Source organism: Maniola hyperantus, chromosome 15 (genome assembly GCF_902806685.2).
Source record: "Maniola hyperantus chromosome 15, iAphHyp1.2, whole genome shotgun sequence".
NCBI lineage: Eukaryota > Metazoa > Arthropoda > Insecta > Lepidoptera > Nymphalidae > Maniola > Maniola hyperantus.
Genome location: NC_048550.1, coordinates 13,839,298 through 13,854,154, shown reverse-complemented (window position 1 = coordinate 13,854,154; position 14,857 = coordinate 13,839,298). Strand labels below are relative to the sequence as shown.

The 14,857-nt window shown below is 40.0% G+C and overlaps 2 protein-coding genes across 5 annotated transcripts in view; one reads left to right on the top strand and one right to left on the bottom strand.

The window, feature by feature from the left end:
- The window catches only part of LOC117989195 (transforming growth factor beta-1-induced transcript 1 protein), a 34,528-nt gene extending 31,236 nt beyond the window's left edge, over nt 1-3,292 (bottom strand). The window contains exon 1 of the mRNA XM_034976524.2: nt 3,170-3,292. Within this exon, the coding sequence (XP_034832415.1) occupies nt 3,170-3,172 (3 nt within the window). The 5' untranslated portion in view covers nt 3,173-3,292. The remainder of the gene's footprint in view (nt 1-3,169) is intronic.
- LOC117989072 (uncharacterized) overlaps nt 1-14,857 on the top strand; it is a 61,301-nt gene that overhangs the window by 46,113 nt on the left and 331 nt on the right. For all 4 annotated transcript variants that reach the window (XM_069503611.1, XM_069503612.1, XM_069503613.1 and 1 more), the window contains 3 exons: nt 6,122-6,198; nt 13,739-13,835; nt 14,286-14,503. In XM_069503611.1, coding sequence (XP_069359712.1) covers nt 6,122-6,198; nt 13,739-13,835; nt 14,286-14,503 — 392 coding nt within the window. The remainder of the gene's footprint in view (nt 1-6,121; nt 6,199-13,738; nt 13,836-14,285; nt 14,504-14,857) is intronic.

The window sequence follows — 14,857 nt, the reverse complement described above, 5'->3', positions numbered from 1 at the left end:
CCAGCGAAATAGCAATTTGCGGGACTTATAAAATGTATGAAAAGTTAAAAAAGTAAAAAACCTTAGATTAATTATCTAAGTAAAAATGTTTTAAAGCTTTTATTTAAATTAGCTAAAAAAATAAAATTTGTTTTCTTTTTTTAGATTTAAGTCTATTTAATAGAATAATGAATTGTTTAAATAGGTAATAAATTACAACAAAAAATTAAATAAACTTTTCCTTGAAAAATCGTCCATACTATAGAATACTAGAATACGAACATTCAGAACAAGAGGCCAACATGTTGGGAACAGCTAATAAAAGACAAGATAGATGCGAGGATGTAAATAATATAGTATTTTCAGATAATTCTCGCGTTAGCCGCTAGCCTAGCTCGCTTGTAGTTACTAACGCTAGATACTGAAATAACGGTTGAATCATTCCGGTATAATATCTAGTTTATTTGGTTCGGTTATGTATTTACACCGAAGACCGTGGCGTGTGGAAGTCCCTACAAGAGACCTATGTCTATTGGTTGATGATGATGATGATGTATTTGCACAAATTAATTTCATCATTACTAACCGATAGACGTCCACTGCTGGACATAGCTCTTTAGAAGGGACTTCCACGCTCCACGGTCTTGCGCCGCTTGAATCCAGCGGCTCCATGCGGATCGTTTGATGTCGTCTGTCTAATCATCAGTCTGTCAGTCGGTCTTCCAACGCGGGGGGGGGTTGGATGATAGCGTAAGGCTGCTTTTCCACCAGAGATGTGCTATGCTAGGTTGCTATGGATGCGTTTGATACCAGTCCTATTCCAGGTCCACCAGTCATATTCATTGGTGCACATAGCTTAGCACTGGTGGATATGGAGGGATGCGTGCTATGGATGCCTGCTATGGGGCGTCGCGAGTGGTGTAGCTATGTGCGGAGCAGAATACCTACAGCACGCACAGCTACATAGCTTAGTATTGGTGGAAACGGTCACATATTTTCGTAGCGTAGATTTCACATCTTCGCAGCATAGCTGGATAGCACATCTCTGGTGGAAAGGCACCCTTAAGCTATAAACGATTTTTGACGACCTCCCTGGCGCAGTCGTGAGCGCTGTGGTCTTATTAGTGGGAGGTCCCGGGTTCGATTCCTGGCAGGGATTTGGAATTTTATAATTTCTAAATTTCTGGTCTGGTCTGGTGGGAGGCTTCGGCCGTCGCTAGTTACCACCCTACCGGCAAAGCCGTGCCGCCAAGCGATTTAGCGTTCCGGTACGATGCCGTGTAGAAACCAAAGGGGTACGGGTTTAATAAAAACTGCCATATCCCTTCCAGGTTAGCCCGCTATCATCTTAGACTGCATCATCACTTACCATCAGGTGAGATTGCAGTCAAGGGCTAACTTGTATCTATATAATAAAAAATAAAAAAAACTCAGCGTAGAATTCAGCGTGAAATTCACGGATTTCTATTAGCAGTTGTTTGCAAGGACTCTGTATCGGACGCTTCGCTCGGCTCTCGTAAACAAAGCTCTATTAATAGCCATTATTATTATTGTTTGTGTTTGCTCGCCACTCGCTATCGCGTCGGCCAATTCGCGACATTTCTCATGTTTTAATTGATATCATTTCATTAGGTATGTCAACAAATCTACCGTGCTGAATGTTTAATTAATCATCTGTTAATTGAGACGTTAGAAAACATTTAATAGAAATATGCATCTACTATTCTACTAGCGAATACCCGGCGTGTGCTACTGCCTACTACGCTAAAAAACCGGCCAAGTGCGAGTCAGGGTCGCGCAACGAGGGTTCCGTACTCGGGTATTTTTTTCGACATTTCACACGATAAATCAAAAACTATTATGCATAAAAATAAATAAAAATCTGTTTTAGAATGTACCGGTAAAGCCCTTTCATATGATACCCCACTTGGTATAGTTAACTTACTTTGAAAGTTGCAAATACCTACTAATTATTTGTTCATGAAAACATTTTAATTTTTTCTGTGATGTAACCCCAAATTCACGATTTACGGATTTATTCCTTTACTTGTGCTATAAGACCTATCTACCTACCAAATTTCATGACTAGGTCAACGGGAAGGTACCTACCCTATAGGTTTTCTTGACAGACACGACGGACAGACAGACAACAAAGTGATCCTATAAGGGTTCCTTTTAGGTACGGAACCCTAAAATCGGTCAAGTGCGAGTCGGACTCACACACGAAGGGCTCCGTACCGTACCTACCATCGTATAAGAAATAACACTATGTAATTTATAATAGGTTAGGTTATAGTAGGTAAGTAGTATAATTCAATGAAATAGATACAAACGAAAATTAAAATAACGAAAAATTCCCCTCAACGATGCCAACTATTTAGCTAATCTTTAAATACCTAGTACCTAACTAACATAAATACACATTTTTACAAAATAATTCACAACAATGTTAACATCTAATATCTATGAATGTTACTAAGTACCTATACCTGCTTACTTATACTATAAAGAGGTAAAGTAAGTTTGTATGTACGGACGGGGTAATCTCCGGAATTCATTATTATCTAATTCTGAAAATTATTTCACTGATACAGAGCATTATTCCCGAGTTGTAAAAGCTATAAATTGTACGGAATCACGCGGAAGAATTCGTGGGGAAAATCTAGTAAGTAATATTGGTAAAAATAATAGTGCTAGTACCTATGTAGTACCTACTTAACTTTGATAGCCTAGTGGTTAGGACGTCCGCCTCCTAATTGGAGGTCGGGGGTTTGATCCCGGGCCTTTGACTTTTCGGAGTTGTGCGTTTTAAGAAATTAAATATCACTTGCTTTAACGTTGAATGAAAACATCGTGAGAAAATGCGTGAGGGTTCTCCATAATGTTTTCAAAGGTGTGTGAAGTCTGCCAATCCGCACTTGGCCAGCGTGGCGGACTATGGCCAAAACCCTTTTCACTCTGAGAGGAGACCCGTGCTCTGTAGTGAGCCGGCGATAGGTTGATCATGTAGTATACAGTTCCTAATGTAAGCCGGCTTTTAAAAATCACAACAATTCCAACCTGATTAAATCTTAAAATGAATTCAACACATTTTTATAGAAAATTAATTTATTTCGCTTAGAAAATAAGTTTTATTTGTTTTATTTGTTAAATAAGTTAATTTACGTTTAATAATAGTGTAGTTACTCACCATAATGTCGTATTTAGTTTAGTAGCTCGACGTGACACACGTACACTCACAACGTAACCGCGAAGTGGACTGGTGGCCCGAGCGCGCGCTTTTAGTGATGTTATCTGTGCTGAGGAGTCGATTGTATCGATAACGCTAGTTCCAGCAACAAGGCTGACGTGATCGATTACTACACTCGTTTCTTTCTCTTTATCTTACAGATTATAATCAAAATCATTGGAATGTTATTAATCTAAATATATATAAAGAAAAGCTGACTGATTGATTGACTGATCTTTCAACGCACGGCTTAAACTACTGGACGCATCGAGCTGAAATTTGGCATTTTTAGCATTTGGCGGATTTTTAAAAATTCAACCTGTAAGGGGGTAAAATAAGTGTTTGAACGTATAGTCCACGCGGACGAAGTCGTGAGCATAAGCTAGCCGGAAATAGTTTTACTAAATTTTTTCGTTTAATTTACGAAGTTTTATACTTTGAAATGGTTATAATAAAAGAGAACCCCCAGCTGAGTTTGAAAATTGGGCAAAATAGGGGTTTAAAATTTGTGTAGTCCACGCGGACGAAGTCAGGCGAATAAGCAATTCGTCAACGTCCAGCCCTAAGTCTAGAAATCTGAATTCTAGAAAATCTAGAAAGCTGAAATGCACAAACGTTCCCTTTATAAGTACGCAATAATAAAGAGGATTCATATTTTTGCCAAGCGAAGTCGCGGGCAGTTGCCCTAATATTTAAAATTCTCGCTAAAAAAAGAACATCACTAGCCAGGAATAAAAGTACAAGTGAATTGTCTTGTATGATGTAACGCATGCGTTTATAGTAAATTGGATGATTGCATTAATGATCTACATTAACTGAATTTAGGAGTTTCAGTAATATTCCTACATAGGGAACTAGCGATTTTGCTGCTTTATTAAATTCGCTGTACTATGTCATCAGCAGCGTAACTTAGGGTCTTGTCAGACGTGCCATAACCATACCACGAACTGTTGCAAAAGATCGCCGAGCACAGAATTGTATAAAATCGCGAAGTTACATTCACATTGACATGTACCACATTTGCAGTCATGTTTCAACCACATCGCGGCCATAAACGCCGACCACAACTGCGACTATCCAGCCACTCTTAGTAATTTATGGCTACGTGACCGCAATTTCAGTCAATTATTCCGAAACCAATCGTACACGACCAATTCATGACCACTTTTCCGCTTGTGTGTGGTCCGTCTGAAAAGACATTGTTTTGTTGTTTAGCTTCTTGATGTAGGTACATATTTCGTTAATGACATTTTCTACTTATTTCTTTTTTAATATTTATCAGATTACTAAGCGTTTTAAAAATCTAAAAATCGAATCCTTATCGCTATCGTACAGATAATAATATATTTGAAACTTTATCGATTTTACTGTCAACAATTTGTCGATAAGACCACTTCAAATATGTGTGTTACCTATAGATCGTCCATAACCTACCTATTCACGATAGGAACATTACAGTACGCGGCCGAAAGTAATGTGCATCGACCTTTAGAAGGAGATAGCAGTTTTGTAGAGCGTTGTCCCTGTCGTTGAAACCGAACGTCATATAGGTATGAGTGACAGAGACAACGCTCTACAAAGCCGAAATCTCATTCTAAAGGCTGATGTACATTACTTTTGGCCGCGTACTGTAAATATGGATGATAACTACATACTAGTTAAATCAACTACTTTTTATCAAACGTCAAAACGCGCGCTTAGTATGGAAGCTTGTATGAAATATTCAGTGACGTTATACCTTGTGACGTAATTTGACTTACTTTTTTAGTTAAATCAATAATTTGAAGTGGTTAGCAAACTTAAAACTAACAGCAAATGTGGATTTTACGTATTTTTGAAAATCCTAATTACAACGAAATAATTTATTTTTGACCTAGGAATCGTCCCCATTGCACGGAAAAAATTAATCGATAGATACATGACAGATTCGCTCAGTAATAAATATATATATATATATATACGAACATCACCATTCACTACCAGTGGCGTGCACAGGGTTTGAAGCCAGGGTAAGCATTAGTTAGGTAGGAACCTGTTTACTGGCAGGTCATAATGAAAAATATGCATTGAGCTATTACAACTCGGGTAAGCAGTGCATTCATGCCTCTATGACCTGCACGCCACTGTTCACTACGCAGAGCTACTTATAATACAGGCGTAGGGCATAGTCGTAAAAAGAAAGAAATGATCGCAGTTGTCGATATAATCAATCGATAGAAACAATAAGGCCATCACTATTGGGGGAAAAATGTATTAAATTAAACTTCTTATCTTGCATGACGTAAGCGGTGCATTTATAAGGAATTGCACGGATTGGACAAAACTTGTGTCCTTCGAACTTATTTAGGATTCCCGCGCCCTTAATGAACTACTAGTTGATGCCCGCGACTTCGTCCGCGTGGAATTAGGTTCTTTAAAATACCGTGGGAACTCTTTGATTTTCCGGGATAAAAAGTAGCCTAAGTCACTCTCCAGGTCTTATACTATACCCATGCAAAAAATCACGTCAATACGTTGCTGCGTTGCGTCGTGATTGAAGGACACACCAATAAACCAACAAACAAACACACTTTCGCATTTATAATACGGGTAGTGATTGCACGGATTGGATAAAACTCGTGTCCTTCGAACTTATTTAGGATTCCCGAGCCCTTTCTAAGCTTATGCTCGCGACTTCGTCCGCGTGGTCCGCGTCCCCTTAGGGGTTGACTTTTCAAAAATCCTTTCTAAGCGGATGCCTACGTCGTAATAGCTATCTGCATGCCAAATTTCAGCCCGATCCGTCTAGTAGTTTGAGCTTTGCGTTGATAGATCAGTCAGTCAGTCAGCTTTTCCTTTTATAGATAAGGCCCATCCAACTGAATCTATAAGTTTTGTCTACGATTTATTTAATTCTTGTTTTCGATTTATCAGACTGGAGACACAGACCCAACGAGCTCTGAAGTGACAAGGCTGGTGCGACAACTGTGCGGGGCCGATCATATTGTAGGGTGAGTTTTTGAAGCGAATTATAGCTGGACTAGCTTATGCCCGCGACTTCGTCCGCGTGGACTACACAAATTTCAAACCCCTCTTTCACCCCCGTAGGGGTTGAATTTTCAAAAATCCTTTCTTAGTGGATGCCTACGTCATAATAGCTACCTGCATGCCAAATTTCAACTCGATCCGTCCATTAATTTGAGCTGTGCGTTGATAGATCAGTCAGTCAGTCAGCTTTTGCTTTTATATATATTTAGATTTATAATTTATATTTGGCCTCAAATCGTTTGTAATTGATTTCGTCTACGAGCTAGAGACCTGTGACACGCGGGCAGACAGATCGACAGACAGACAGCAGAGTGACATTTATAGGGCTCCGTTTTTTTATCCTTTGGGTACGGAACCTTAAAAACATCGCCGTCACAGGTCACACTAATGGATCTTACTTTAAACGTGTCTGGCAGAGGGTTGCCATGATACTAAGTGTCTGGCAATGCATAACGTGATTTCTAATACTACTCCGAAGAAAATTTTAAAAAAATAGACTTTTTAGGGTTCCGTACCTCAAAAGGAAAAACGGAACCCTTATACGACTTTGTTGTCTGTCTGTCTGTCTGTCAAGAAACCTACAGGGTACTTCCCGTTGACTTAGAATCATGAAATTTGGCAGGTAGGTGGGTCTTATAGCTGGCTTTAGGGGAATAATCTGAAAACCGTGAATTTAGGGTCAGATCACACAAAAAAATTAAATTGTGATCATGAACTAATAATAAGGTTTTTAATATTCGAAGTAAGGTAACTATATCGAGTGGGGTATCAAATGAAAGGGCTTTACCTGTGCATTGTAAAACAGATTTTTATTTATTTTTATGCATCATAGTTTTTGAATTATCGTGCAAAATGTCGAAAAAATACGACTGTAGTACGGAACCCTCAGTGTGCGAGCCTGACTCGCAGTTGGCCGGTTTTTTACTTTGACGTAAGATTTTTTACACCTTTATCTCCCAAAGCCACCATGATCAAAAAAAAACATCCAAATAAACGTTCCTCCCAGTGTTGGGGACAATAATACGCAGAGAAACTTTTAGCCACAGACCACCACCTATAGATGCCTAATAGCCGGACAGCCCCGATCGCCAAGCTTAGGCAGTTGCTTAGCATAAAAGTCGGCTCACGCCCGTACCCTCATTCCGCACATTGTCTTATGACTTTCGAGTCTACCAATCAAAACAAAGCATTCTCCCTTGTCCTCTGCCAACATTTTACGATTTTGTTTTCATGCAAAACCTTGTATATGCGTACCTACTCTTGGGGTTGAATTCTCTGCTACTTCTAGCTTTTATAAAATAACGAAGTTCTGGCACGCGCTGGCTCTCTCTCTGTACAGTCTGATACACAATCGACTTATCAAACTATGTGCCCTGCACATTGCCACTTCAGCTTCGCAACCCATTGAGCTATGTCGATTACTCTAGTTCTCATACGGACGTCGTATAATTTCTTGCAATAATATATGGTACAAAATTGTTCTCATCCCATTAATTACACCACACCCACATGATAAGCACCATAACGGGGTATTTCGCTGACTAATTACCCGATGGTGTCTGGTACGGGCCATGGTCAAATATGGTCTCGCGCTGGTCAAAACGAACGGCTGGTTACATTCATATTCGACCCACGTGGCGTTGTGATAAATAATAATATGACGTCATATTTTTAGGGTTCCGTAATTCAAAAGGAAAACCGGATCCCTTATAGGATTACTTTGTTGTCTGTCTGTCTGTCAAGAAACCTACAGGGTACTTCCTGTTGGCTTGGAATCATGAAATTTGGCAGGTAGGTAGGTCTTATAGCTGACATTAGGGGAAAAATCTGAAAACCGTGAATTTAGGGTTACATCACCTAAAAAAAAAACTAAATTGTGGCTTCGAAAATTTAAAATACTAATAATTAGTATTTTAAATTTTCGAAGTAAGATAACTATACCTACCAAGTGGGGTATCAAATAAAAGGGCTTTACCTGTGCATTGTAAAACATATTTTTATTTATTTTTATGCATCATAGTTTTTGAATTATCGTGCAAAATGTCAAAAAATACGACTGTACTACGGAACCCCCGGTACGCGAGCCTGACTCGAACTTGGCCGATTTTTTTTTTACTTTGTTTCACAAAAATATTTTATTAGATTTGTCGGCCTTGACAAAGTGGGCAGGCCTTTTATGTGATGCAATGATGAAGTCTAGGTTGGAGCGCGCTTGCCTAGAAGATGCTTTTTCACTCTTGCCTTGAAGGTACATTATACGTGGCTGATATCAGGAAGCTAAAAGGGAAAGATTTCCACTGCCCATGAAAGTTCGCAGCACCTCAGAAATCCTATTTTAAGAAAATTGTTTGTTTGCACTTGTTTTTTTTATGGGGGTATCTATATGATAGTTGCAACATCGCTGAAGGGAGTTGGTTTTACAATTCTTATCTAAATATTACATCATCATCATCATCATCATGATCAACCCATCGCCGGCTCATTACAGAGCACGGGTCTCCTCTCAGAGTGATAAGGGTTTTGGCATAGTCTACCACGCTGGCCATGTGCGGATTGGTAGACTTCACACACCTTGAGTCTTTATTATGGAGAACTCCCAGGCATGCAGGTTTCCTCACGATGATTTCCTTCACCGTTAGAGCAAGTGATATTTAATTAATTAAAACTCACATAATTCCGAAAAGTTAGAGGCGTGCCCGGGATTGAACCCCCTGACCACCGATTAGAAGGCGGACTTTCTAACCACTACGCTATCACAGCCTATAAATCTAAATATATAAAAGGAAAAGGTGACTGACTGACTGCCTGACTGATTTATCAACGATCAGTTCAAACTACTGGACGAATCGGACTGGGCATTCAGATAGCTATTATGACGTAGACATTCTCTAAGAAAGGATTTTTGGAAATTCAACCCCTAAGGGGGTATAATAGGGGTTTGTATAGTCCACGCCGATGAAGTCACGAGCATAAGCTAGTAAGTTATATATTTAAACGCAAACATTTCCAAATATTTGTTGTTTAGCAATCCAAAGTGATAACGTGATTGATAAATAATATTTATTGATTACAATTTATCACTGGACTTTAGGCCAGTGCGCAGTAGAACGCGGTAACTAGAAACCATGATGTACCTTTAACCTAAATACCTTCAAGGCAAGAGCGGATAGCCATCTTGTAGGCAAGCGCGCAGCAACCAAGACCTCATCATTGTTTTGAGGGTTCCGTACCCAAAGAGTTCCCACGGGACCCTATTACTGAGCCTCCGCTGTGCGTCCATCTGCTTATGCACAGCGGGCTGTAGGTATCTGGTACCGTAATAGGTAGCGGGTTGAAATTTTCACATGGTGTGTATTTCTATTGCCGCTATAACAACAAATAACAAAAATTTCATAATAGTCGTACATTTAAATACAACTAGCTTATGCTCGCGACTTCGTCCGCGTGGACCACACAAATTTCAATCCCCTATTTCAACCCCTTAGGGGTTGAATTTTCAAAAATCTTTTCTTAGCGGATGCCTACGTCATATTAGCTATCTGCATGCCAAATTTCAGCTCGATCCGTCCAGGAGTACTGGTGGTGGTTTCCCAATTCTCAAAGGTGTGTGAAGTCTGCCAATACCCACTTGACCAGCGTGGTAGACTATGGCCAAAACCCTTTTCACTCTGAGAGGAGACCCGTGCTCTGTAATGAGTCGGTCATAGGTTGATCATGATAAAGACAGCATGATGAGCCTCTAAAGACTATGTAAGACTCAAGTCTTTACCACCCGTTCGGAAAGTAGATTCTACTGAGTAGGCCGATTGACTGGTTTTCTTTCTCTTGCGTGTGAATCCCAACGTTCAGTGGTTATACTGCCCTATCATATCAGGTCATGTTCGATGAGTAGAACAATTAATAGATAACTCTCAAGTGTTTTTCCACGTCGCGATATTTTCCAAATAATATAGATAAAAGGGGCTGACGCGGATTCCTAGAATTGTTTTGTAGTCAGTTCCAATACAATATAATATTACTAGCTCATGACCGCGACTTCGTCCGCGTGGACTACACAAATTTCTAACTCCCATTTTACCCCCTTATAAACAAACAAACAAACCAACGATCAAACACACTTTTGCATATTTTGTAAAATACGGGTAGTGATAATATTTTTCTCTTTACTTTTAAGACATTGCTTCTTGCCAAATTTTATGATTCTAGGTTAACGGGAAGTACCCTGTAGGTTTTGATTGTCTTGTCTTGACGGACACGACGGACGGACGAAGTGATCCTATAAGGGTTTCTTTTTTCCTTTTAAGGCACGGAACCATAAAAACCAATAAAATAAAAAGAACTAAAAATGGTTACCCTAATGGTACTACCGCGTACCATCCCTCACTTATCTGTTTATCTGCATGTACATCCGTGTTCGTGTTCCGTGCTAACCCGCCAAGGTCAAGGACGTAGGGGTAGATTATGGCGCGTCTGGATCTATAAATATATGATGGGGATGCTTTAAGGGGTGATTTAATGGTATTGTTTGTACGTGATAAATGCTTAATGGCTGGCTTAAGGCTTTTTGATGACTATGAAGTCATGCTCTTGTAGTACATTTTTCTACATCCATACTAATGCGAAAGTGCGTGTCTGTCTGTCTGTCATCATTACCTTTTAACGGCCCATCCGTTTAACCAATATTGATTTTGCTTCTTAGCTTACATCTTGGAATCGGGCTACGTATATCAAGTATATAAGCCTCGCACCAGTCCAGGCCAGAAATTTGGAAATTGTTAAATTCCAAACCCCTGCCGGGAATCAAACCCGGGACCTCCCACTAACAAGACCACAGCGTTTACTTACAACTGCGCCAGGGAGGTTGTTGTTGTACTTCCCGTTGACCTAGAATCATGAAATTTTGCAGGTAGATCTTATAGCACATGTAAGGGGAAAATCAGAAAACTGTGAATTTATGGTTACATTACGAAAAAAATTAAAATGTGTTCATGAACAATATATTCAACTTTCAAAGTAAAGTGAGATTACTATACCGAGTGGGATATCATATTAAAGGACTTTGCCTGGTCTAGTAAAATCTTTACTAGACGGTAGCGCTTTATTGCTACAGTTATATATACTATTTAACGCTACAGTCTGTCAATCATAAACAAAACACAAGTTTAACGCCAGTTTAAACAGCGCAGCACCTGAAGTTTTCCTAAAAAGATTTTTGTGTTTTCAATCCTTGCAGAATTTTCACAGCAATCGCACAGTCCCATCTTTTTAGTGCCGTTCTCAGAAAACATACGGTCTTATTACGGTCGGTTTTTTCCGCGTTATCTAAGTCTAATCTTGTTTGGGATGAATGCAATAAAGCCGTCGCTTCAGCTGAACTAAAGCTATGATTTCGAACCACGCTGCACGCAGCAGCGCGACCGCAACAGTGCCGTCACCAGCTGTCAAAGTCCTGTAGCGGAACATTGCTGCCTATCTCGGACTGTAATGTCGTATAAGCCCAATAGAGATTGTATGGGGACCAGTAGGGCGATTGTCTAAAACCTGCATCAATCATTATTACAATCTCAATTGTTCTGATTGGCTGAATTTGTGCGATTCTTGTTGCAACAATGCATTGTGGCCAATAGTGAGCGAGCATTAACCAATCAGAGATGATTGCGATCGTGACATTGTAGCTGTCAAACAACAGTAGGGCGATTGTCTAAAACCTGCATCAATCATTATTACAATCTCAATTGTTCTGATTGGCTGAATTTGTGCTATTCTTGTTGCAACAATGCATTGTGGCCAATAGTGAGCGAGCATTAACCAATCAGAGATGATTGCGATCGTGACATTGTAGCTGTCAAACAACCGCGGTAGGGCCGCCGCGGTAGGGCCCCTGTTGTGCCGCGACAGGACTTTGACAGCTGGTGACAGCACTGTTGCGGTCGCGCTGCTGCGTGCAGCGTGGTTCGGAATCATACCTTAATGCACATGGGATCAACGCGACGCGACGCGAGGTCGCTTCAATCTAAAACACATTGCACAAATCAGCGCTTCCTATTGCTTATTAGCTAGATTAACTTGTTTTTATTTTCAGTATGGTTCTAGAATTATACATATCTCACAGCCGGTTTTACTCACGTGTTTAGTCGACGTAAGCCCGACTAGTTTCGAAACCCGAAAGAGGTTTAATTTTTATCAATTTATTAAATTTTGTAATTTCGGCACTAGAATCAGCAACATTTTCCCTACGGTGTAATATTTCATTGGCACGTTTTTATCACAAAATGTAACTCCACCCCTATGACAAATGTGTTTTTCATGTCTTTCGCCGTTCCAGTCTAGACTGCCCGCCCTTCAGAGTTTGTCCCTCCCATGCCCCGTGACGTGACTCCCGTGTGACCATGACGCAAGATATATTTTTAATGTGTTGAATAATGAATTAATTTCGATAAAACTGAATTACTCTTTCTTCTACTATTCTTTAGAGAGCCTTTGTTATTCAAATTAATTTATATGTATGTCGCATATTTGTTTCTAAAGGTGAACACACACTTATCCGAGCCGAACGAATCGAAGTCAAGGAGGCCTCGCACACATATCCGCACCAGAAGAATCGACTCAAATTAGAATCACTCATTCTTTAAAACAATGAAGAATAGTAATAGCGTTTCTCTGTTGTACGCAACTGATAGAATGCGAGCGCATCGGTCGAGTCGACTGCATAAACCGCGCCGAATTTGATGACGTCATCCGAGTTCGTCTTGGATTTCTGGGTTTCTTGCCGATTTAGACGATTCGACGCGGAGAAGTGTGCGAGGTTTCATGAGATTTCATATACAGAATTCTAAAATTCGTTTCGTTCGACTCGTTCGACGCGTTCGGCTCGGATAAGTGTGCGTTCACCTTTAATGTACTTTTCGACATGAACAAGCTTCATCATCATCTCAGCCTATCGTTGGCCCACTACTGAATACGGGTCTCAGATAGCCCACCATGCTGGTCAAGAGCGAGCAGATTTTAAACATCTTTGGAAACATTATGGAAAATTCTCAGTCATGCAGGTTCCCTCAAGAAGTATTCCTTCACCATCAAAGCAAGTAATTTTTAACTACTTATAATGCAAATAACTCCGAAAAGTTAGAAAGGAAATGTGCGAACTCTGACCTCCACGAAATCCAGGAGCCTTACCATAAGACTAGATCACCGCTTCAGATTAGCTTCGTAGATAGCAAAGTACAGTACCCGGCCGATCGGCCTTTAGATTGACATTTCGGCTTTGTAGAGCGTCGTCTCTGTCACTCATACCTATATGACTTTTTGTCGGTCTCAACGACAGAGACAGTGCTCTACAAATCTGCTATCTCCTTCTAAAGGTTGATTTACATTACTTTCGGCCGCGTACTGCAATGTTCGATGATGCGTCAACACATTCGAATTTCCTTGAGACATACCCTTACATGCTCACGGAGATGCATTAAGATTCTGTTTTAACTAAGCATTTTTATCCAAATGCAGGCTTAGAAAGGAGCGTATGGTGGGAGCTAAGAACGCCCAACTACTGTGCGTCAACGCAGGCAGCCCTAGACCACCCAGCACTCCTCAGCTATTACGGGTAAATATGGTGTACTAGATTTTTTTTCTTGAATGTTGAGGACTTGGTCTAGAATCCAGATCTTTGACTTGATATGAATTTGATCTAATTGAATGTACATTCCAATCCAAAAAGTTATACGCTCACGTCCATTTTCAATATTCAATCTACCTTTATTTTCTTTTTCTTGTTTCGTGTGCAATATATCAATCTATATTATATCTTTAATCAGTAGATAAATTATTTAGCACTGTTGTTATTTGTCAAAAAGACCATAATATATTTGGCAAATAACAATGTTGCTCAGTAGCTTATCTACAGATTACAGGTATATTGAAAACGAAAGTTTTTTTATAAAATCAACACAACACAACGTGTTTTTGGTGAAAAAAATAGACATCCTGTAAATTTTATCTTGGAGGAATTCTTGTATGAGACTAGGTACCCACAAAATTTTTATTTTTTACTTAGATATTAGAAGAAACCATCCAAAAAAAGACGCCAAAACCCCTATTCCCGAAGCAAAAGATATCAGTAAAGGACGCTGAAAAGTACCGCATGAGCTTCAACATTCCGGAGCAAGTTACAGACGCTCTGTTCCAGTATCGGACCAAATTTGTGCAGCACATGCTAACCAGCCCGATGTACGCCAATAGCGCTGTTGGCAAACCCTGGGAGAAGATTGGCAGGTGAGGAACTACCCAGGGATCCATTCATCTGCATCCATTAACAGAATGATGGAAACCCTTTTTTTCCTTCATCAGCTTGCCAATCGTGTTTAAAAAAGCAATGATGAAATCTAGGTTGGATCGCGCTTGCCTAGACGATGCCTATTCATTCTTGCGCTGAAGACAGTCACAGAAATATTGAGCAAAAGCGATTCGTGCGAGTGGATTGCAATTCGACCACATTTGGTGGGCAGATCCTGAGTGAACTGGAGTGAGGGAACTCTTGGTCTGATCCTGAATCGACGATATGTCAAATATTAGGCTATGGTTACGTATAATCAAAGTTTTCTTTAGGGTTACTTTAGGGCTACCTGC